The 22172-nt window shown below is 44.1% G+C and overlaps 1 protein-coding gene across 5 annotated transcripts in view; it reads right to left on the bottom strand.

Moving 5' to 3' along the window:
• The window catches only part of TRIM23 (tripartite motif containing 23), a 119016-nt gene that overhangs the window by 8143 nt on the left and 88701 nt on the right, over nt 1-22172 (bottom strand). For all 5 annotated transcript variants that reach the window (XM_033930190.1, XM_033930182.1, XM_033930209.1 and 2 more), the window contains 2 exons: nt 17413-17523; nt 1676-1800 (listed from right to left, as the gene is read on the bottom strand). In XM_033930190.1, the coding sequence (XP_033786081.1) occupies nt 1676-1800; nt 17413-17523 (236 nt within the window). The remainder of the gene's footprint in view (nt 1-1675; nt 1801-17412; nt 17524-22172) is intronic.

Raw genomic sequence — 22172 nt, 5'->3', positions numbered from 1 at the left:
CCGTCTGATCCCATCTGTACAAGCCTCGAATAGTTATGATTCATATTGAACTTAAGAAACAATATTCTGTACAACTGTCATTTTATAAACACAAGTAATATACAGCAAGGATCAACAAAAAACCCTTCTCCCCTCCCCTTCACAAATATCCACTCCACTATTAAGAATACTGAATAAGCCAAATTACTACAGAATGATACATAGAAAAATCATGCTATCAGAATACCGCAGTCACACATGACAGGAATAGTGTTAGGGGGGTACAACTAAGGCAACTGCCCCCTGGTCAGAGAGAGCCCTAAGCCAGCTGGAAAAAGCATGGCCTGGGTTTTGCGGTCCCCAGTTATGTCTAACACCAGCTCTAGCAGGATACCTATTTCAAATCCAATATATTCTAATTACAAAAAATAAAATTATTTTTTCCTACCTTTTGTCATCTTGTCATTTTATTCTTCAAATCATGTTGGTCTCAGGTGTTGGTCTCTGTTTTCTTGCCAGGGTCTCCTAACATTTGACATTTCTTCTTTCTCTATGCTCACTATCCATCTTCTATCTCTATGTATGTATTGTTCCCCATGTTCAGCATCTCCCTTCTCTGTCTCCTATACATCCTTTTCTAGTATTTCCCCTGTGCCCATCTCCCTGCCTTCATCATCTCAACATTCTATGATCCCCTTCCCCTGTGTACAGTATCACTCCTCTATATCCCTATGCCCCCCCCACCCAGTCCAGCATCTTCCTTCTGCATTCTTATTCTCCCCATGTCTAACCATCTTCTCTCTGTGTCCATATACCCTCTCATGTCTAGCATTACCCGTGTCCATATATCACCCTCATGCAGCATTCCCCTTTTTGTCCCTGTTCCTATGCTCCCATCCATGCCCACCATCTCCCCTGTTTTTATATATCTCCCTATGTCCAGATTCTCCCCTCTTACTCCTTTACACCAATGTGAGTCTCTTACTCTCTCTTTCCTCCCTCCCTCTGCTATGTTCAATATTTCACTCACTCTTCCTTCATCCATTTGGTTCTGATTTTCTCTCTCCCTTCCCTTCTCTCTCTTCCTCCCTGCAGGTCCTGCACCTCTCTCCCCTTCCTCTAGCCCCCTTCCCATGAGTCAAACACCTCCTAGAGCAACCCTGTGTGCAATATTGCCTCTTCTTCCACCAAGCTTCTAAGAGGCTGGTAGGCCCACGCCATGAGGCCCAAAGGGGCCGACCCAGAGGAGTCGCAGGTTTGTTTGGGGTTTTGTTTTTTGCCAGTTTTGACCTGCGATGGCGAACAAGAGAGGATGAGAGGGTGGGGGGCTGCTGGACCCACAATAGGGAGGGAGGGAGGGAGGGATGGAGGGCTGCTGGACTCGCAATTGTGAGAGGGTCTGCTGGTCGGGAGGGGTAGGAAGGGAGGTGACTTGCGGCAGATCCATTGCGGGGACAAGGCCATTTACCACTCAGCAGGGCAGTGAAAAGCCTTGTTCCCGTATCTGTGGCAAAGGGACAATTTTTCCCCCTGTTCCTGTGGGTTAGCCATGGCTAGCAGCAAGAAATAGTCCCTGTATCATTCTCTAATATACATAAATAGCCACAGAAGATCTTTCAGTCAATAATATAAAATAATGTATCATAGCAGGATGGCTTGCATTTACAGCATGCGAAGATTACCAAAAATACTATACCTGTTTGTTGGCAAAGATCAGCAATAATGCATCTCGCAGTTCCTTCTCTGTTAATAACTTTGCAAGTTCACTGTGTGCTTCAGTGACCCTGTCTCTGTGACTGCTATCAATAACAAACACGACAGCTACAGAACAAGAAAAAATGTAAAAGAAATTTAAAACTTTTTACTATTCACTAATTCATTCTGTTCCACAATTTCTAAGCATACACTTGACAATATATAGATAAAATTTTACAGCAGCACACTGTTACAATAGAGCATTATTGAAATCTTCAAAATACATGCTAGGCCTTCTCAACTCATCCTCCTTTTGGTTTCATACTTGATTTATTTTTCTTGTCAAGACCAGTGGATAATTGAGGCATCACAAAATATATGGCCTACACAGAAAGCAATTACTCACATATTCTCCAAGGACAGCAGGTATGTATTCTCACATATGGGTGAGAAACTGGAACCTGGTAGGGACAGTCAAAAAGTGTACTGTCACTTTAAAATTTAGCACTGCCCATACTATATGCATACTGGTGCCTTCCCGCATGACATCGGCTCATGGGACCTGCATTTCAGTAAGAAAGCTAAGAAGCCAACTAGGGGAAGTGGGCGGGTTATAAGAATATATACCTGCTGTTCTTGGAGAACATTTGCTATAGGTACTGTATTTTTCTCTCCATAAGATGTACTTCCCCCCCATAAAAAAAAAGTGGGTGAAAAATCACGAGAACTGACGGCAGCCATTCACGGAGCGGTGCAGGACCAGGCAGGAAGCGAAAAGCTCGCACTCCTGCCTTATTCGCCACTCTGCAGCAACAAAAGAGGCAGCTGTCCAGCAGGAGCTGGCATTTTTTCTTGGTTTTTCCTCCTGTACACGTAGCTGCGTCTTATGGTCAGGTACGTCTTATAGACCGAAAAAAAATGGTAAGTAACTTTGCTTTCTCCGAAGACAAGTAGTTATACTGTATATTCTCACATATGAGACTCCCAGACTGCCAGGATCATGCCTCTAGGAAGAGGGTTTACAGTTAAAAACCATGAACCTGGCGAACTGAAAAGGTTGGAGAGAGAATTGGCATTTAGGAAGAAAACAAATTTTGCAAAACCAATTGTCCAAACTGACTATCCCTGCTGGAATGATGCCCCAAACAGTAGTGGGAAGTGAAGGTATGGATCGAGGATCACGTGGCTGCTTTAAAAAGATGGGTCATCCTGTTTGGGGAAGAAGAGCATTTTTAGGAGCTTTCTGAAGTGTATGTAAGAGGTTGATGTTCTGACCAGTTGGCTCCATTTGGGATCTTTAGAGGCTGCTTGGTAAGGTTGTTGAATCTCTTATGAGTTCATCCTTTAATTGAGGGGAAGGCGAAGAATAATTGAGGTCGAGTAGATCGTCCAGGTCTGGCGAATGTGAACCGATTGGTGAGGTAGTTGGGCAGTAGACCATACAGAGCTTTGTAGAAGAGACATCCAAACCTGGCTCTCAATTTTCAGCCAATGAAGTCTTTGGTAAAAAGGTGCGATATGATTTAATTTTTTTCAGGTTGAATATGAGCCTTACTGCGGTGTTTTGGATGACGCTTAGTTTCTGGAAGTGTTTGTGTAGTCCTGCTAGGTAGATAATGTTGCAGTAATCTAGGATGCTTAGGACTAGTGTTTGGACTAGGAGTTTGAAAGGTGCCTGGTCAAAGTATATTCTGATGGATCTGAGTTTCCAGAGTATGTTGAATCCTTTGCATGCGACATGGTTGACTTGGGCAGACATAGACAGTTGTCTATCTAGATGCACGCCCAGGATTCTGATTCTGGTAGAGATGGGGAAGTTGATTCTCCTTAAGCTTATAGAGTTTATTGAAGAATTGGTGGATGTGGCTAAGAAGAATTTTGTTTTCTCGGTGTTCAGTTTTAATTTGAAGTGGAATATCCAGTTTTCTATTGTAGACAGGATGGTGTCTATTCTGTGTATTTCTGTGGGCATCAGGCATGTCTCAGGGAGAACAATTGTAATGTCATCAGCGTAGAAGTAATGGGAGATGTTTAGACTACAGAGTTGTTCTCCTAGGGAAGCAAGGTAGACGCTGAAGAGCAAGGATGATAATGAGGAACCTTGTGGGACACCACAGTTGCTGGTCAATTCTCTACTGTGTCCCCAATCTTGACATGGCAGCTGCGAGATTTCAGGAAGCCCTTGAACTAGTTCAGTACATTTCCTGACAGTCCAAAAGCATCTAGGCTTTTGGATTGCAGCAGGTCATGATCCACAAGGTCTAAAGCACCACTGAGGTCCAGTTGGAGGATAAGCGTGTTTAGACCCTTGCTTAGTAGATTATATAGATCAGTGATAAGTGATGCAATTGCTGTCTCAGTATTGAATGACTGTCAGAAGCCTGATTGGGAGGTGTTGAAGTAGTTGAAAGTGTTCCATGTGTTTCATCAACTGAATCTGTACTTCTCCCTCCATCAGTTTTATGAAAAGTGGGATTAGTGCAATGGGTCTGTAGTTGTGAGGTTGAGAAGAAGTGCCACTTTTTTTGTCTTTTATGATGGGTCTGATAATGATGTGTCCTCTTTTAGCTGGAAATTTTCCCACCTTATAGTCTATTTTTTTACCCTCTCTTGCAGTTTCCATGGTCACTCCTCCTGTCACAGTAGTAAATGCTTCTATTTTATAAAGGAAAAGCAAAAACAAAACAAAAGAAATACTGCAGAGACAAAGAAAGAAGTTTTTCTGGCGAGCACAAAGAACATCTGTCCTGGTCCTCAGACTGTCTTCAGTTTCATCCTGGAACTCATGCTGCCATCATCTGTTTAGCACAGGGGTAGGGAACTCCGGTCCTCGAGAGCCGTATTCCAGTCGGGTTTTCAGGATTTCCCCAATGAATATGCATTGAAAGCAATGCATACAAATAGATCTCATGCATATTCATTGGGGAAATCCTGAAAACCCGACTGGAATACGGCTCTCGAGGACTGGAGTTCCCTACCACTGGTTTAGCAGATACAATCTTCACATTATAGTACTTTAAGGCAACCACTCACAGACCTTGGCGGTGCTGCTGTGTGTATTTTATTTTCACACAGACTGCACCAAAATCGTCATCAGTCTCAAAATTTTTAAAAAGTACTTTTAAGTATACTTTAGTTAAATTAGTTTTAGTTTATATAGATACCCATCTTATTTATAACACAGCTAGTATAGAGGATACAACAAATACAGCATGCATGGTCCATAAATCCATCCATGGCGATAACTCTAAAGGACTGAACATAGATATCTCCGTCACACGTTTCTTCCTGAATTCAAGACCACAACGATGCAAACTGAACTTTCCTCATCCTTCACGTATACTCTGGAAAAAACTGCACAACTCAACCTTCGCGTTCCAGGGACCCAGAATATGGAACAATCTCCCATTTCACTTTTGACAAATTTGCTTGTACTATATCTTCAGGAACAGTTTAAAAGCCCACCTTTTCTCCTCGAACTAGCAACATGAACCCTTCTACTTTGTCTCACGAAACTTTAAACACTGTACATGTTCACTAAAATCTTATTGTAAACCGTGTTGAATCCTAGTCGAAACTTGCAGTATAGAAGAAAAATGTATGGTATGAGGGAGACTTATGTTTCTCATGTTACTGATGGGGAGGGATCTGAAGGGAGATGAGGGGACACCCTCCCCCCCTCCAAGACCATCTCTGCTTCTTCAGATACCCAGGAGCAATCAGATTCTGACTCAAAATTACTCCACAGGAGACATCCGAGTCTCTGCCTGCCTTCAGTAACTGGGCCTGTGGCATAAAGGCACCAGGGATCTTCTGTGCAGCAGGGAAGGTGAAGATCAACACTGATGTGCTCTGCATAACACTGGTACTTTTCGAGGCTTTAGTATCCTGCAGGTGGTAAATGAATTTCAAGTATCGGTCGCATCTTCTCGAGTCTCAGCGTCAATGTACTCAAACCTGCAACTTTGCACCGGGCAAAGAAATGCTCCATACAATGTTCAAACTTTCTCATGAACTGCTCCTCAAAAACTGCTATCAAAGAATGAAAAATGGCGTTTTTGTTTTTTTGCGGCCCACATAAACTTAAACCTTGTTTATTTGGCCCGTGTCAGCCTTTGAGTTTGACATGCTTGCTCTAAGCACCGTGCTTCGAAGGTGCCTTGGTCCAAGTCCAGCATCTTTGTCCCTGAGCACTGACGGGGACAAATGATCCCTCTTCCTCGGGAAAAGTTCAATGTCAAGGGTGACTGATGCACTCCCAATGTCAATACGTCCACAGTATCCAACAGTCAATACATCCCCAATATCCTGGAGTCATGGTACCAATGCTACTGGACTTATGCCAAAAATAAATTTTCAGTTTCTCTTGGCCCTTGATCCCTCTTTTTTTAAATGAATGAACACAAATTTCAAGAGGAATCATGATTGGGTTTTGTCAGGTACTAGTGACCTGGACTAAGGCTATTCTTATGTATATTGTGGCAATGACCTCGCGCAGCGTGATAGAAACCCTGTGCCAAGTGCCCAGCAAGTCCCCATTCCTTCCACAGAACCTAGGTTTAAACCAGAAACATTACAGTACAGAAAACTACAAATCCCTAGAGCTTCTAGGTTTATCCCTGTGCCAGTAGGAAAGAGCAGGGTAGAACCCCTGATAGATGCGTATTAGCTAAGGGGGTGAGACGTGTTAAGGCAGCCCCTTTTACTCCTGATAGCAGGAGAGACGAGGCAAAGAGGAAGGAAGTCCTCATGCTCTCTCACCCCAGCTTGCTCACTGGGAAATGGAGGATGTCAGCCCAGAGCCAAGGAGTTCTGGGGAAGAAACTTATGCAGACATTCCCATGCAATGGCAAAGTAGTTCACCATCAGAGCTGGAAGCAGAGGACCTCATGGAATTATAACTCCAGTATAACAGGTGTGAGGTTTCCTGTATTTTTTTGTTAGAATACTAGTTTGCTTTATGAGAGTGCTATGCTGGCACCTAAGTAACCAAGAGAAAAGGAAAGCCTGTGTTTTGCCTTTTTATGTTTCCTTCTGATTTTCTGCTTGGACATTGTGTGACCCAGGGAAGTGGTTACAAAACCTGAACTGGACTTTCCAAATTGATATCTCTGTGGGGTTTTAGTGTTTGTTTTCTGGGGTTAGAACTGTATTCCCCAGCACTGCTCATTCTCCAAACTGTGCCATAAAGGATTGTAGCAGTGAAGCCTTACAGAGAGGGGGTAGTATCTCTGTTTAGCCTGACGTTTTATTTTCTGTTTTGGAAAAGTTTGTAAGATTGCCAGAGCCTGAAAATATAGGTTCTTATTTTGAACTGTTGGCAGCCTTAAGGCACAAGATCTATTTTGTTGTGAATTGCTCATTTTTGCCATCTGACATGAATTTGATTTAATTAATGCACACCAATTAAACTGAGCCTTGGTTTGGTTTTGAAACTCAGTGTGGCGAACTTATTTTATGCACTCAGTGAAAAGCATAGCCAGAGTCCAGGTTACAACCTTTATTCCTTGTGGCACTGGGCCCCGAGTGGGTCACTCCGGCCCAGCCCAAGCATCCCTACCACAATATCCATGATGGATATGGTCCTGTCATATTTGGAACACTTTTTAAAGCCACTAGGAACTGTTTTCTAGGACATGTCAAGAAAAAAAGCCACAGCAAAATCAAATAACTATTTTAAAATCAAATAACTATTTTTAAAAGTTACTTGTTGCATGCCCCAGGTCTAAATATGACTTTCAACAGGTTATGGAAAAGAAAATGCCCAAAAAGAATCTTACTAAGGAACAAAGGTGTTTGAATTATTCCAGTGAGATAGCTAGAAGACAGAAAGTTGCAAAGAAAATCAAGGAAGCCAAATTATGATGTGAACTGAAAGGACCACAGAAGAGAGCAACTGACTTGCTCCAAGGAAAATAGCAACTGGTTAGGTCCTATATGACAGTGGAAGGTGGGAAGATCTGTGTGTAAGTGCAGTACAGTTCTAAAAAGGTTATTATAAACAAGTTTTAGAGCATTCCTGCACAGGCTCAATCAGATGATGTTACCCTCATGTAAGGCTCTATATCCTACTTGCTCTCAGAAAAAAATCTATTAAATCTATTGTAAAAGAATCAAGAAAAAAATTTGCAAGTCAGCATACTTACAGCCTCGTTTTTGCATAATTATGGAGCATAATCAACAATTCTTAAAAGTATTTCTTTAGCTCTACATGTGCCTTACTTTATCTTATTATCTGATCAAGAACACATTGTTCACTAGAACAGACTTCAACGGACTGAAAACAAAAAAGCTGCAAATGGGATCTTTGGCGAGATGGAGATTAAATTTGTGGGAAGGAAAGACATGCTCTTTTTCAAAGAATAAGAGGAGAAGTTATTAAGGTGTGTCGCAGCCATAACTTGCATTTTTTGACCCTTAAGTGATGCTTCCAGGCAGTGTCAAATAACACAGTTTGCGAAGTTGATCACAATCAGTGTTATTCAATACAATAATACAAAGACAGACAAGTTTATAAGAATTTCAGAATCTGTAATTATAGTATATGTACATAGATGGTATAATATATAAGATATACAGATAATTAGTTAAGATATATGTAAGATATACAGATAATTAGCTCATGTACAAATATGTAAAATATATGCAAGATATACGTAAGACATACATATATTTAGCTCATGTATAGTAATACCAGTACTGAAGCTCATGCTTTGTACTCCTTAACTGTAACTCAAGCTTTGTAACACATTTACAGAAGTTAATGTATTGTAGCACCTTCACTGAAGCTCATGCAAATCACTCTGAACTGACTTCCCAGTCATTGGAAGTGGTATAACAGCTTCCAATAAACAATATATCAGGCTAATTAGGAAATTAAGTTGTGGAAACTCAGACCTCAACTTCCCTCCTAAACTACACATCAGAATATTTTAATATAGTAACTTGAGATTTACATATTGAAAGATTAGGCTCTTACCTTGCTAATCTTCTTTCAGTGATAAAACATAAGATTCTGTATGATAGCTGTTACCTCCCAATACTCATGAATCTGCAGAATGATATCACTTTAAATCTCTGAACTCCTCCCTTTCTGGAGTGGAGAATAGCTCCCTCTTCAGTTGGTCCCAAAGCAATCAAACTCAACTGAAACAGAAGAGAAAGAGAAGCAAGGGGAGCTTCCCCTGCAACAAACCATATTCTGCTCTACTTTGTAACTTATAACAGAACAATAATTAATAAACATTTAACAATTTAACACTGAACAACAAATTGCGCACGAGTAGCTAGGAGCCAACCTAAGCACACTCCCCATCCAAAAGGGGAAAGGAAATAGGAGCCCTCATGTTTCTGTAATATTGTCACTGCTTATATTTAGATACAGGAGAATCAGTCCCACTACAGAGAGTGGCCATGTTCAATGTAGGAAGAAGATGAATCAAAGGCTAAGTCAGGACGGGCGTACAGAATCCTGTCTTATCACTGAAAGAAGATTATCAAGGTAAGAACCTAATCTTTCATTCAGTTTCAAAGACATAGGATTCGGTACAATAGCTGATGTACCAAAGCAGTGTCAGATGGCTAGGGAGGGACAGATGAGCCTGCCCGAAGTACCAAGGACCCAAAACTGGCACTCTCTCAAGCTGCCATATCCATTTGGTAAAACTTTGTAAAAGTGTAAAGAGTAGACTAAGTAGCTGCTTTACAAATCTCATCAGTCAAAAGAGCCCAGGACTCCGCTCAGAAAACAGCCATACCTCTAGTTGGGCTTGCGAGCTACTTTTTAAATGACCAAGTCAAAATGATCTACCAACAATAAAATAAAAAAAAAACACAAAGCACACTGTACGCATAGAAAATGTTAATTATCATTCCTATTCCAGGGTTTTTCAAAGAGGTCAAAGCAGATGACTCTATGCATCAGTAACCTCCCCATCAGTAACCTCAGTAACAACCATACAAAAATAGACAAATATACCCCCCTCCCTTTTTACTAAACCACGATAGCAGTTTTTAGCGCAGGGAGCTGCGCTGAATGCCCAGCGCTGCTCTCGACACTCATAGGCTCCCTGCGCTAAAAACCTCTATTGCGGTTTAGTAAAAAGGGACCTTAGTGTAAAATATAGTCAGCAGATATAAATTCAGACACATTTTGATCACTAAATTTAAAATAAAATCATTTTTCCTACCTTGTCTGGTGATTTCATGAGTCTCTGGTTGCACTTTCTTCTTCTGACTGTGCATACAATCTTTCTTTCCTTCTTTTAGCCTGTATGCTTCCTCTCCTCCAGACCTCATTCCTTTCCCCAACTTTTCCTTCCTCTTCCCTGCCCTTTCTTTCTCTCTGCCTCCCTTTCTTTTTTTTCTGTTTCTCTTCTTTCCTTCTGTCTCCCTGCCTGCCCTTTTTCTTTCTTTCTTCCTGCCCTCCCCCAAGCCACTGCCACTGCCATTGCCATCGGGGACCAGGACCCAAACACCACCAATAACAGGCCCCAAGCTCTCCCTGCTTCGGCCAACCAGCATTCCTCTCCCCGACGTCAATTCTGCCGTCGGGAAGAGGAAGGCTGATCAGCCCAAGATCGTGATCAACCTATTGGGGGAAATGCTGCTGGGTCCTGCCTTCGCAGAAACAGAAAGTAGGCAGGACCCGGCAGGAAGAAGAACAAATGCTTCACTAACCTGTCTCCCGCATTAGTCCATAGCGAACGCTTGCTTCAGGGCTCTCAACATGTGCGTGCCGGCTTCCCTTCTCTCCCCCCCCCCCCGGACATAACTTCCGGATTTGGAGGGAAGAGAAGAGAAGCCGGCACGCACACGTTAGAGCCCGGAGCATAAGTTCGCTAAGGGCTGAAATCTCCAAGCCGGTTTTTTTTAATGTTCAGCAGCGGCAGATGACAGCTGGGCGGATCGCCCAGCTAAAAGGCCCTAGGGAGAACACTGGAGAGGAAGGCTGATCGGCCCGTAGATCAGGACGGCAATACGAGTCTATCACGGAGCCCGGGATGGGCTCCACAATTGACTCACGTTGCCTTCCTGAGCTACTGGCCAATCGCGATCGACGTATTGGGCACCCCTGCTCTAGACGAATGTGCTGTGATTGAGAAAAGGGGACTGTTTACCGCAGGCAATGTACGAAGAAAAAACTGCTATGCCGATCCATCTGGTAATCAAGGCCTTAGAGACTGGCTTGCCTTGTCTCGAGTGTCTGGTCAGCACAAAACGGAGAATGGAAAGCCAAGAATCATTAGTTTTCTCCAAATAAAGTAGGAGGATGCCACGGACATCCAGCTTCTGCAAAATCTTGACCTGTTGTGCTGAACCCGCAGGGTGAAAAGCAGGGAAACAAATCTCTTGATTGATGTGGAAGGCAGAAAGGCAGGTACTGTCCACAGAGAAAAACCTGACTCTGTAAAGCAGAGGAAGGGTTCTCTACAGGAGAGAGCCTGCAACTCTGATATCCGCCTTGTCGAAACAATGGTGACCAAAAACACAATTTTAACCGTAAAATCTAAGAGGGATGCATCCAGCAGAGGCTCATACAGAGCCTGAATTAGGCCCCTCAGAACCACATTGAGGCACCAAGACAGGAACAATTTGCGCAACTGAGTCGCAACCTGAGTGTCCCTCTCAAAAACCAAGAGCCATCTGGAAGAGATTCTAATGACTGAATGCCTCTTCGAGGCCTAAAACACAAGAGGCCAGCTACCTGTACCTTGAAACGCAAGACTGCAAGGCCCTTTTCAAGAACAGCCTATAGAAAATCACCAAGATAGGAACCTTCAAGGCTCCACCTGTTCCTTGGCGCACCACAATTGAAAAGCCTTCCAGGTCTTCACCTAAGCCACAAACATCGTGGGCTTCTTCGCTCTAAGGAGAGTTAATGATAACCTCCAGGAAGCCCTTCTGAATCAGGGCCATGCACTCAAGAGCCATGCCGAATGGCCAACATGCTCTGAATGCTCCATGGGAATTTGACCCTGACTGAGGAGCCCTGGGTGAACCAGCATTCGAGACACCTACCCCTTAGAAGATGCACTAGATCCATATACCAAGGCCGGTGGGGCCAGTCCAGAGCTACCAGAAACACAAGTCCCTGATGCTTCACTACTCTGCGGATGATCCAGCCCACCAGAGCACATGGGGGAAACACAGAGTAGAGGTTCGGTGGTCAGGGAGGAATGAGGGTGTCGAGCCCTGTGCTTCCTGGTTCGGTCTTTCGACTGTAAAAGCAATCTGACTGTGGCCTTGAGATCCATGTCTGGTCTTCCCCAGTGTACAATGAAGGTGAACGATAGCTGGGACAGAGACTACTCCTCCAGATGCAGAGTTAGCCTAGAAAGAAAAATCAGCCTGGACATTCTCTACTCCTGTCACATTTGCAGCCGAAAGGGCATAGTAACATAGTAACATAGTAGATGACGGCAGATAAAGACCCGAATGGTCCATCCAGTCTGCCCAACCTGATTCAATTTAAAATTATTTTTTTTTTTCTTCTTAGCTATTTCTGGGCAAGAATCCAAAGCTTTACCCGGTACTATGCTTGGGTTCCACCTGCCGAAATCTCTGTTAAGACTTACTCCAGCCCATCTACACCCTCCCAGCCATTGAAGCCCTCCCCTGCCCATCCTCCACCAAACGGCCATCCACAGACACAGACCGTGCAAGTTTGCCCAGTAACTGCCCTTAGTTCAATATTTAATATTATTTTCTGATTCTAAATCTTCTGTGTTCATCCCACGCTTCTTTGAACTCAGTCACAGTTTTACTCTCCACCACCTCTCTCGGGAGCGCATTCCAGGCATCCACTACCCTCTCCGTAATGTAGAATTTCCTAACATTGCCCCTGAATCTACCACCCCTCAACCTCAAATTATGTCCTCTGGTTTTACCATTTTCCTTTCTCTGGAAAAGATTTTGTTCTACGTTAATACCCTTTAAGTATTTGAACGTCTGAATCATATCTCCCCTGTCTCTCCTTTCCTCTAGGGTATACATATTCAGGGCTTCCAGTCTCTCCTCATACGTCTTCTGGCGCAAGCCTCCTATCATTTTCGTCGCCCTCCTCTGGACCGCCTCAAGTCTTCTTACGTCTTTCGCCAGATACGGTCTCCAAAACTGAACACAATACTCCAAGTGGGGCCTCACCAATGACCTGTACAGGGGCATCAACACCTTCTTCATTCTACTGACTACGCCTCTCTTTATACAGCCCAGAATCCTTCTGGCAGCAGCCACTGCCTTGTCACACTGTTTTTTTGCCTTTAGATCTTCGGACACTATAACCCCAAGGTCCCTCTCCCCGTCTGTGCATATCAGCTTCTCTCCTCCCAGCATATACGGTTCCTTCCTATTGTTAATCCCCAAATGCATTACTCTGCATTTCTTTGCATTGAATTTTAGTTGCCAGGCATTAGACCATTCATCTAACTTTTGCATATCCTTTTTCATATTTTCCACTCCCTCTTCGGTGTCTACTCTGTTACAAATCTTGGTATCATCTGCAAAAAGGCACACTTTTCCTTCTAACCCTTCAGCAATGTCACTCACAAACATATTGAACAGGATTGGCCCCAGCACCGAACCCTGAGGGACTCCACTAGTCACCTTTCCTTCCTTCGAGCGACTTCCATTAACCACCACCCTCTGGCGTCTGTCCGACAGCCAGTTTCTGACCCAGTTCACCACTTTGGGTCCTAACTTCAGCCCTTCAAATTTGTTCAACAGCCTCCTATGAGGAACTGTATCAAAGGCTTTGCTGAAATCCAAGTAAATTACATCTAGCATATGTCCTCGATCCAGCTCTCTGGTTACCCAATCAAAAAATTCAATCAGGTTCGTTTGGTACAATTTACCTTTTGTAAAGCCATGTTGCCTCGGATCCTGTAACCCCTTAGATTCAAGGAAATACACTATCCTTTCTTTCAGCAACACTTCCATTATTTTTCCAACAACTGAAGTGAGGATCACCGGCCTGTAGTTTCCTGCTTCATCCCTGTGACCACTTTTATGAATAGGGACCACATCCGCTCTCCTCCAATCCCCAGGAATCACTCCCGTTTCCAGAGATTTGTTGAACAAGTCTTTAATAGGACTCGCCAGAACCTCTCTGATCTCCCTTAGTATCCTGGGATGGATCCCGTCTGGTCCCATCGCTTTGTCCACCTTCAGTTTTTCAAGTTGCTCATAAACACCCTCCTCCGTGAACGACGCAGAATCTACTCCATTTTCTCGTGTAACTTTGCCAGACAATCTCGGTCCTTCTCCAGGATTTTCTTCTGTGAACACAGAACAGAAGTATTTGTTTAGCACATTTGCTTTCTCCTCATCACTCTCCACATATTTGTTCCCAGCATCTTTTAGCCTAGCAATTCCATTTTTTATCTTCCTCCTTTCACTAATATATCTGAAAAAATTTTTATCTCCCTTTTTTACATTTTTAGCCATTTGTTCTTCCGCCTGTGCCTTCGCCAAACGTATCTCTCTCTTGGCTTCTTTCAGTTTCACCCTGTAGTCCTTTCCACCCAAAGAAACAATCTCTGTCCTTCCAGGCGTAGGGGAGTGCTTAACGTACCTCCCTATCTGTTTACATAAGCTATCGCTGTGGTACTATCTGAAAAAAATGCTGACTGCCTACCCAGTCAGGAAAGAGTGCACTTCTTCAGCACCACACAAATGGCTCTCAGATCCAGATAATTTAAGGACCGCGTGCTTTCCGATGGAATCCACTTTCCTAGAGCAAGCAACCACAGCAGTGGGTCCCCCAGCCACTCAGACTGGCGTCAAACATGAGGGTCACCCATGAGTTGAATTTTAGAGGCATGCCCTTGATAAGGCATACCCCTAGAGCCACCAACATAAGCTGCACTTTGCCTCCCAAAGTCCAGGGGAGGTGCATCTGTAGCGAGTGGCTTTGCGGTAACCACATGGAAAGAAGAGAGACCTGGTGTGGCTGCATATGCGCTCCTGCCCAGGGGAAGACTTCAAGAGAGGCAGCTGTCGAGCACAGTGCCTGTAGGTAATTCCAAACCTTGGGGCTTGGAACAGCCAGGATCTCTAAGATCTACTTCCTGAGCCTCCGTTTGTGTGGCTTGGGAAGAAAAAAACACGTTGAAGTGGACTCTCAGATATTTCAAGCACCGAGTTGGTGAAAAGTGGCTCTTTCGGAAGTTGACTATCCAACCAAGGGTCTGGAGGAGATCCACTACCTGATGAACCACATGCTTACCTTCACTTTGAGGGGGGGGGGCTCTGATAAGCCAATTGTCCAGGCAAGGATACCCCTGATTGCTCTTCCTGCGGAGGCGAGTTAGTACAACCATCATCACCTTGGGAAAGGCGCGTGGAGCTATTGCCAAACCGAAAGGGAGTGTCACAAACTGGAAGTCACTGAATGACAGGGAATCTTGGATATATCCTGTAATCTGGAAAGACATGAAGATATGCCTCCGTTAAATCAAGATTGGCTAGGAATTCTCCCAGAGCTACCACCACTATACCAGAGCAAACTGTCTCCATGTGAAAAAGGGAGACCTTTAGGGCCTCATTTGCTGACTTAAAGTCCTGAATGGGTCTCCGATCTTCTGTGTCTTTCTTGGGCACTATGAAGTACTGTTTAAGGATCATCTGCCTAAGCCCGATTCTTCTTCAGGAACTGGTACTATGGCATGCATGTCCAAAAGTCATTGCACTGTCGCACGAACTCTGGCCTCCCTTTCTGGACGTCTGGAAGAGGAGGCGAGAAACAGATCTGGAGGGGTATGAAAAAACTCGAACTTGTGCCTCTCCTGAACAATGACCAGAAGCCAACGGTCTGCTGAAATCTGTTCCCATTCCCTCCAGAAAGCCAACCGCTGCCCACCGTATAAGGAGGTAATTGATGTCTGGAGGAAAGAAAGGCATCTGTGCATTAGTACCGCACATAGCTGCACCCTGGGAGGTAGAAGGCAGCTGAGAATCAAGCTGCTATGCAGAGGGAGAATCAGATCTGATCTGAGAAAGATGGCGCTCTGCCTCTTCTGACCTCTGTCACCTCAAACAAAAATACAGCAGAGCCTAAAGATAGTAAAGGCATGGAAAGAGATTTCCAGTCCTCCCAGTTCTGCTCCAAAGGGTCACTGATCTAGGAGCCGAAAAGTTGTGAGGCAGAGAGGCCTGCTGGAGATAAGAAGCTCCATGTAACGAAGCTGACATGCTCACAAGCTGCACAGTATTTTCCATGCTCATTACATAGGCTTTCCATAGGAGAGTCCCTGGACTGATGGCCTATGGACCCCCGCAAGGCTCCTGAGGAGTGCCTCCTCCATGTGCTTACTTTTCACACCCTTGTTGCATGTGGCCGCTAGACAAGCTTTCTTTCTTCAGGCTGAGCGCTTTGTGCCTTTCTAGGGGTTTAATCCCCTGGAGGCTGAGCCTGAAGCTTCCACCCCTTCCTGCTGTGGTGCGTGAAAAACGGCCATTCAACAGCTGGCAAAACCGTGCAAATGCATGGATTGGGGGTAAATTGACCTGGAAATGCCATAGCAGATGATCCCAAGATAAGACAAGTGGATTTGAGGCAGGAAAGAGCGCTTTTAAAAAAGATCACTAAAAATCAAAGATGGCTGCCACTAGAAAATTTGCACCAAAAATGAAGCTGAATTTAAAAAAATAAAAATAAAAAATAGCAAAATGGGATTTTGGAGGTGGGGGAACCTGACTCTAACCTAAGAAACCCTCAAATCTGACTTTTTCAGACCACCCCCCTTCCCAGTTTTCCCCATAGGGAATAATGGGAGTACTCACTATGACTTCTGGTGCCTGTCAACTAGCTCTCAGCTGCCTGCCTACAGGGAAAGGATTTCTGTCTCAAAAATATCCAGTACAGTCCTCCGATAGAGATCTGCCAGTTGCGTGACCCCAACCACGAACTCCCACCCCCAGAAATCCACAGTTCGAGTTGGGGGGAGAAATTTTGCAGCCGGTTCCCTGACACCCAGAGGGATATTACACAGGGGTCCCATAGCCTGCGCTTAAGCCTGTGATTAAAATCAGGTGAGCAGCTCCCAGGGGAACAGACCCTGAGCTCCTGAAGGGACACAAAGCAGGCTGGCCTGGGAGCAGCAATCCACTCATGCGAGACTGCATCCTTTCCCCAGCAGAGTAAGCCCAAGAAGGGGACCTCCAAGCACCAAAGTCATGCAGAAAATTCCAAAGACCAACAGCAAAAATACTTGAAATTAACAAAAAGAAGCAGAACAGATCTGAACACACTTTCTGAGTTCGCTTGCAGAAGGAAAATCATATGAGGGAGCTATGTGAATATTGGGAGGTAATAGCTTTTGTACAGAATTCTATGTCTTTGAAACTGAATACATTATTATAAACAGAATTCCATATTCAGAATCATGAGGTTGAAACATCTGGAAACTTTGATCAGTGAGGCAATTGTAGCCAGGTTGTTAGTACTATTACCATTCACCATCAATCACAGATAGAGATCCTGAGGCATATGCATGCAAAGCAGCTTGACAGGGGTCAGTGACCTCAGAAGAGAGCTCTAGAAATTTTCTTGCTTTAAAAACTAGGTCATCTATTTTATCTTCCAACAGAGAAATAACTGATATACACAAAGCAACCTCAACCCTTTTCACACATTTTCTTTTATCTTTCTACACTTACTAAATTACAACTATTCATAAAATAATACAAAAACTGAAAATTACAATTTCAAATTCAAAGATGCGATGGCAAGAATCTTACCTTGTGTATTCAGATAATAATGCTTCCATAAGGGTCGCAGTTTATGCTTGCCTCCTACATCCCAAATAGTAAATTTCAGATTTTTATATTCAACTGTTTCAACATTAAAACCTAAAATGTAAAGCAGATATGACATCATATTCTAAAACATACAATCACCCAAGCCTGGTTTTATCATTAACTTTGCAGGTACATTATGCAACTTCAAGAAATACTGTATTTTCAATCAGAGACCCAATGTTAGGAGCAAAGGGACACATTCTCTGAAGGGCATCTAACTTAATTGGCAAAACCCATTTAATAGCTTCAATAATTGGGTGCCTGCCCAATTCTTTAAAAGACAAGTGCCTATCGCATGGTGCTTAGTGGCGCTTGACACCTAAGTAGGTATTTTTATGGGCAGAGCGTGACTTAGGCACCGCTAAGTACAATTCTCCAAAAACTTAGGTGAATGAAAGGTAGGCCTTTAAAACCCTGGCCTACATTGCCAGTTGCCATGAGGTCGATCATTGGGCAACCCCAGCAATGAACAATGGTTTGGAAGACTGTCGCAGACAGCATTCACTTGCCCAGATCCAAGGTCTGCTGAGGAAATTGGCTTAGACATTGTCCTATCCTGCAATGTTCATCGCTAAGAGCACCTGAAGATGAAGCCCTGCTCATTTGAACGGTAAGCGGGCTTTCAGACCCAGCTGGGCACTCTTGGTGCCTCCCTGGCGATTGACATAGGCCAACGCAGTAGAATTGTCTGAGAAGACTCGAACCACCTAACCTTCCAGAGTCTTCTACAGTTACTGTGAAGCCAACTGAATGGCTTGAAATTCCAGCCTGTTGATTGATCACTTTCTCTGGGAGGTCGACCAACAGCCCTGAATCAGAGAATGGTTGCAGTGAGCTCCCAATCACCATTACCCAGGAAGCTAAATGTAGGGGTATGCCCTTGGTTAGCGACCGAGAGCGGAGCCACCAGTCCATACTGGCCTGAGCTTCCAATGACCAGGGCAGGGACATCTGCAGAGCATACATCTGAGGGTACAACACTATAACACATCTTGAAGATGGCACATGTGAGTTTTTGCCCAAGGAACCATGTCTATTGTGGCTGCCATTGAACCAAGTAAGCTCAACTTTCACAGGTGGGCAGACACTACCACCATCACCTTGGTGAAACTGCAAGACACAGTCACTAGTCTAAAGGAAAGGGCTGAGAACTGGTAATGGTTTTCCAGAATATGAAATCTCAGGAACATTCTGTGGTCCAGAAATATGGGAATATGCAAATAGAACTTTGTCAGATCCAGAAATTCCCCTAGAGCAACCACTGTAAGACAGAACCAACTGTCTCCATGCAAACGTGTGGAACCTTGAGTGCTGCATTGATGTAAGATCTAGAATGGGTCTCCAATCATCTGAGCCCTTCTTTAGCATGACGACATCTAGAACCTGTATTCCTATATGCCGTTTGATGACTCAGGCTCAGGCAGATACTCAATATATATCATCATGCCAAAGAAAGACTCAGATGATTGGAGACCTATTCCAGATCTTACTCACACCAACGCAGATCAGAAATACTCCTTCCAGTTCACATGCAGAAAAAGAAAACTGTAGAGAAAAGCAGAGCACTCTGTGAAGCAAGAGAGATTAAAAAACTGGAGTGGATTCCTTCTGCAAGGCTCACAAACACTGGGATATAACCCACTCGTCCAGAATGACTCACCTATGGCACTAGAAATACAATTAGTTTTGTTGGTGGTTGCTAAGCATAAGACATTACTTCTTCAAGTGTCTTTACAGCGGTCTATCAATTTAAGAACTTTCCATCCATATAACCTCCATAAATGCAAAATGTTTAAATGCTCAATATCCCAAGCACCAGCACACCTACTACAACACTCAAGAGGCTGTCACTTACCTCCAAGAATTCATCTGACTTGGTGCACTATCCATTAACTTTCCTGGGTTCAGTAGCTCAGCCAGTACTGAATTTTTGATGTGGCCTAAGATTAACATGAGTGAGCACTAGACAATGCTGCTCTTGACTCCACCCTCCAGTTCTCTACTCATTCACCTATGCTCCTGATACTGACCAATAGTACAGGTGAATGAACCACCCAAGACAACCCGTAGCAACACCCCTGCTTGGTTTCCTCCAGTATTTTGGTATCTTACTAGAGGCACTGGAGACATCACAACCATATGAGGGATGAAATCTTTATTGTAGTAAAATCATAAAAAATATTGATCATAAAAATATGCAAAGTCCGAACTAGGACCCAGTTTCGGCAAACACGTCGCCTTCTTCAGGGGACAATGTATATCTAGAAAGACCATAACAAAATGTGCATATAAATCAAAGGAGCATGCATAAAATCCTGAGCAATGAGATACAATAAGTGAACAAAAACAATGAGAATAATGTATTTAGTTAACCATAAACTAATTTTGACACGAAATACTTATAAAGTTAGACTTATGTAAAACAGAAATGTTTGGACCCGATATCTAATGTAAAAATCATCTGAATTAAAATAATACACATGAATGTAAATACGCAACTGTCAGTACAAAGCAGAAATAAAAATAAAAACTGATGACTAATGCATCCTCCTTGATTTTGTTTATAGAAAAATGGACAAACTATCTAATATGAATCATATTGTATATGAACTTTTTACAACCATATTAAAATAAACTTCTGATCAATTGACTGAGTGATTAAATGATGAAATAAATAATAACTTTGCAATAAATAACAATTTGATTGCTAAAATTAATGAATGATGTCATTTCATAAATGATGTTTTAATTAGAGAATGACACGGGGAAAAATTATGTCCCCGTCACCGCCCCGTCCCAGGACCACCATCCTCTGCACCGCCCCGTCCCCGCTGTCCCTTTCACCGCCCCGGCCTCAACCCCATCTTCAGCGTCTTCTCCACTCCATCCCCCCACCCTCAACACCTTTCACACGGTCCAGCAGCTCCCTCCCACCGGCCAGCCGGTGGCACACGGTCCAGCATTTCCCTCCCTCCCTTCTTTTCCCTTACCTTTTCTTGTTAAAACGCGCATTTTCTATAAGACTAGGAGCTGTATTACAGCCGAAGCCTTGAAGTCGCGTCGGGTTGCCGGCTAGAAAAGTCTCCTCCGATGCAACCGGAAACAGAAAGTTGCGTCAGAGGAGATTTTTTTCCAGTGTGCAGCGCGACTTGACTTCAAGGTTCCGGCTGTAATACAGCTCCTAGCCTTATAGAAAACGCGCGTTTTAACAAGAAAAGGTAAGGGAAAAGAAGGGAGGGAGGGAGATGCATGGTCGGCCGGCCGGCGGGAGAGAGTGGGCTGCCACTCGTTCACTGCGCGTTCCAGATGGTTCACCGCCCCGTGCTACCATTCACTGCCCCACGGGGCGGTGAATTGCCTTGTCCCTGAACTTGCGGTGACCATTTTTTTTGGTCACCGTTTTGGCGGGTTACCTGCGGCTAAACGCGGCTAGCTGCGGGTAACCGCCACCGTGTCATTCTCTAGTTTTAATTACTTGTTCTGCACTAAGGCCCCGATTCTGCAAAGTGAGTTCCGATTGTAGGCAGGCGTCCTACAACTGTCTAATCAGCTAATCGGGAGGCATAATTTCTAAAAAAATGCTCCCCAGACAGGCCGCCTTTATTGAAGGCACCTCCGGGAGCCTAGGGAGGCCCGCAAGCCCGCCTAAGGCTAGGCAGTAGCCTTAGGCGAACATAGGCGGCCCTACGCGTCTCCCTAGTAGAGCGGGAGACGCTTACAATGTAGGCCAGCAAAATGCTGGCTTACATGGTAAGTATGTAGAACACTAACAATTATATATAGTGCATGATCTTTTTAAAATAGAGGAAAAAGACCTCAAAAAACCCCTTGGAATCCAGTTAATAGATGGACACCAATTTAGGGTTAGGGTGTCATCATAGGTCAAAACTTCTATTGAAAAGTTGTTTAATAATTTAATTTATTTAAATTTACTATTAGTTAATACTTTATAAATAACTAGTCTTTAAGCCCGTTACATTAACGGTGCTAGAGATTCCTCGGCTTCCTCCCTCTCCCTTTCCCCTTCCCGTCCCGTCAACCCTCTTGTTTCCCTTTGCACAGTCTCCCTGCTTCATCCGCTCCTTCTCCTGCGCGGGCCACCGGAGCAGAGAGGACTGGGCAGAGGAGGCTGCCAGCCGGGGCCGGCAGAGAGGAGCTAGGCGGATGGAGGAATAGCAGCAGCCGCTGCCGATTGCAGCCTCCGTCCCGCCTTCGCCTCCCTGGATTTGCTAGAGCGGCCTGCAAGGTTCGCTAGTGGTTGGCGAACCGCAGCAGGCCACTTTGAAGAGGACCGGCAGTGGGAGGGAGGAGTTGCTGGCACACACGCTAGCGCAGGTGCCGTGAGCACTGGCACAGAAGCACAGCTCACACCACCAGGACTCATGGATTTTCGACAGTGCATGCACGCTTAGCCTTTTATTATTATGGATTATGTGATTTTTAATCAAATATCAATTTCTCTCATGCTCAAATGAGAAATAAAGAGCTAGCAACTATTGAATTATAATAAAAACAGTGTTAAATCTGGCTCTATAAAAACACTGACAAGTACTTATCTTTTAAACCAGACGGAGGCCAAATCATTTTCACACCGATGGGCTTCTTCAGGGGAAGTGCTAAAGCTTGTTTTACTGCCAGTATCAACAAAGCTCTCAGTGGCAACTTCAACACAGATCTCTGAGCAACGATTGATTTATACT

This window comes from Geotrypetes seraphini, chromosome 1 (genome assembly GCF_902459505.1).
Source record: "Geotrypetes seraphini chromosome 1, aGeoSer1.1, whole genome shotgun sequence".
NCBI classification, from domain to species: domain Eukaryota; kingdom Metazoa; phylum Chordata; class Amphibia; order Gymnophiona; family Dermophiidae; genus Geotrypetes; species Geotrypetes seraphini.
This window is presented reverse-complemented; position numbering and strand designations above follow the sequence as displayed.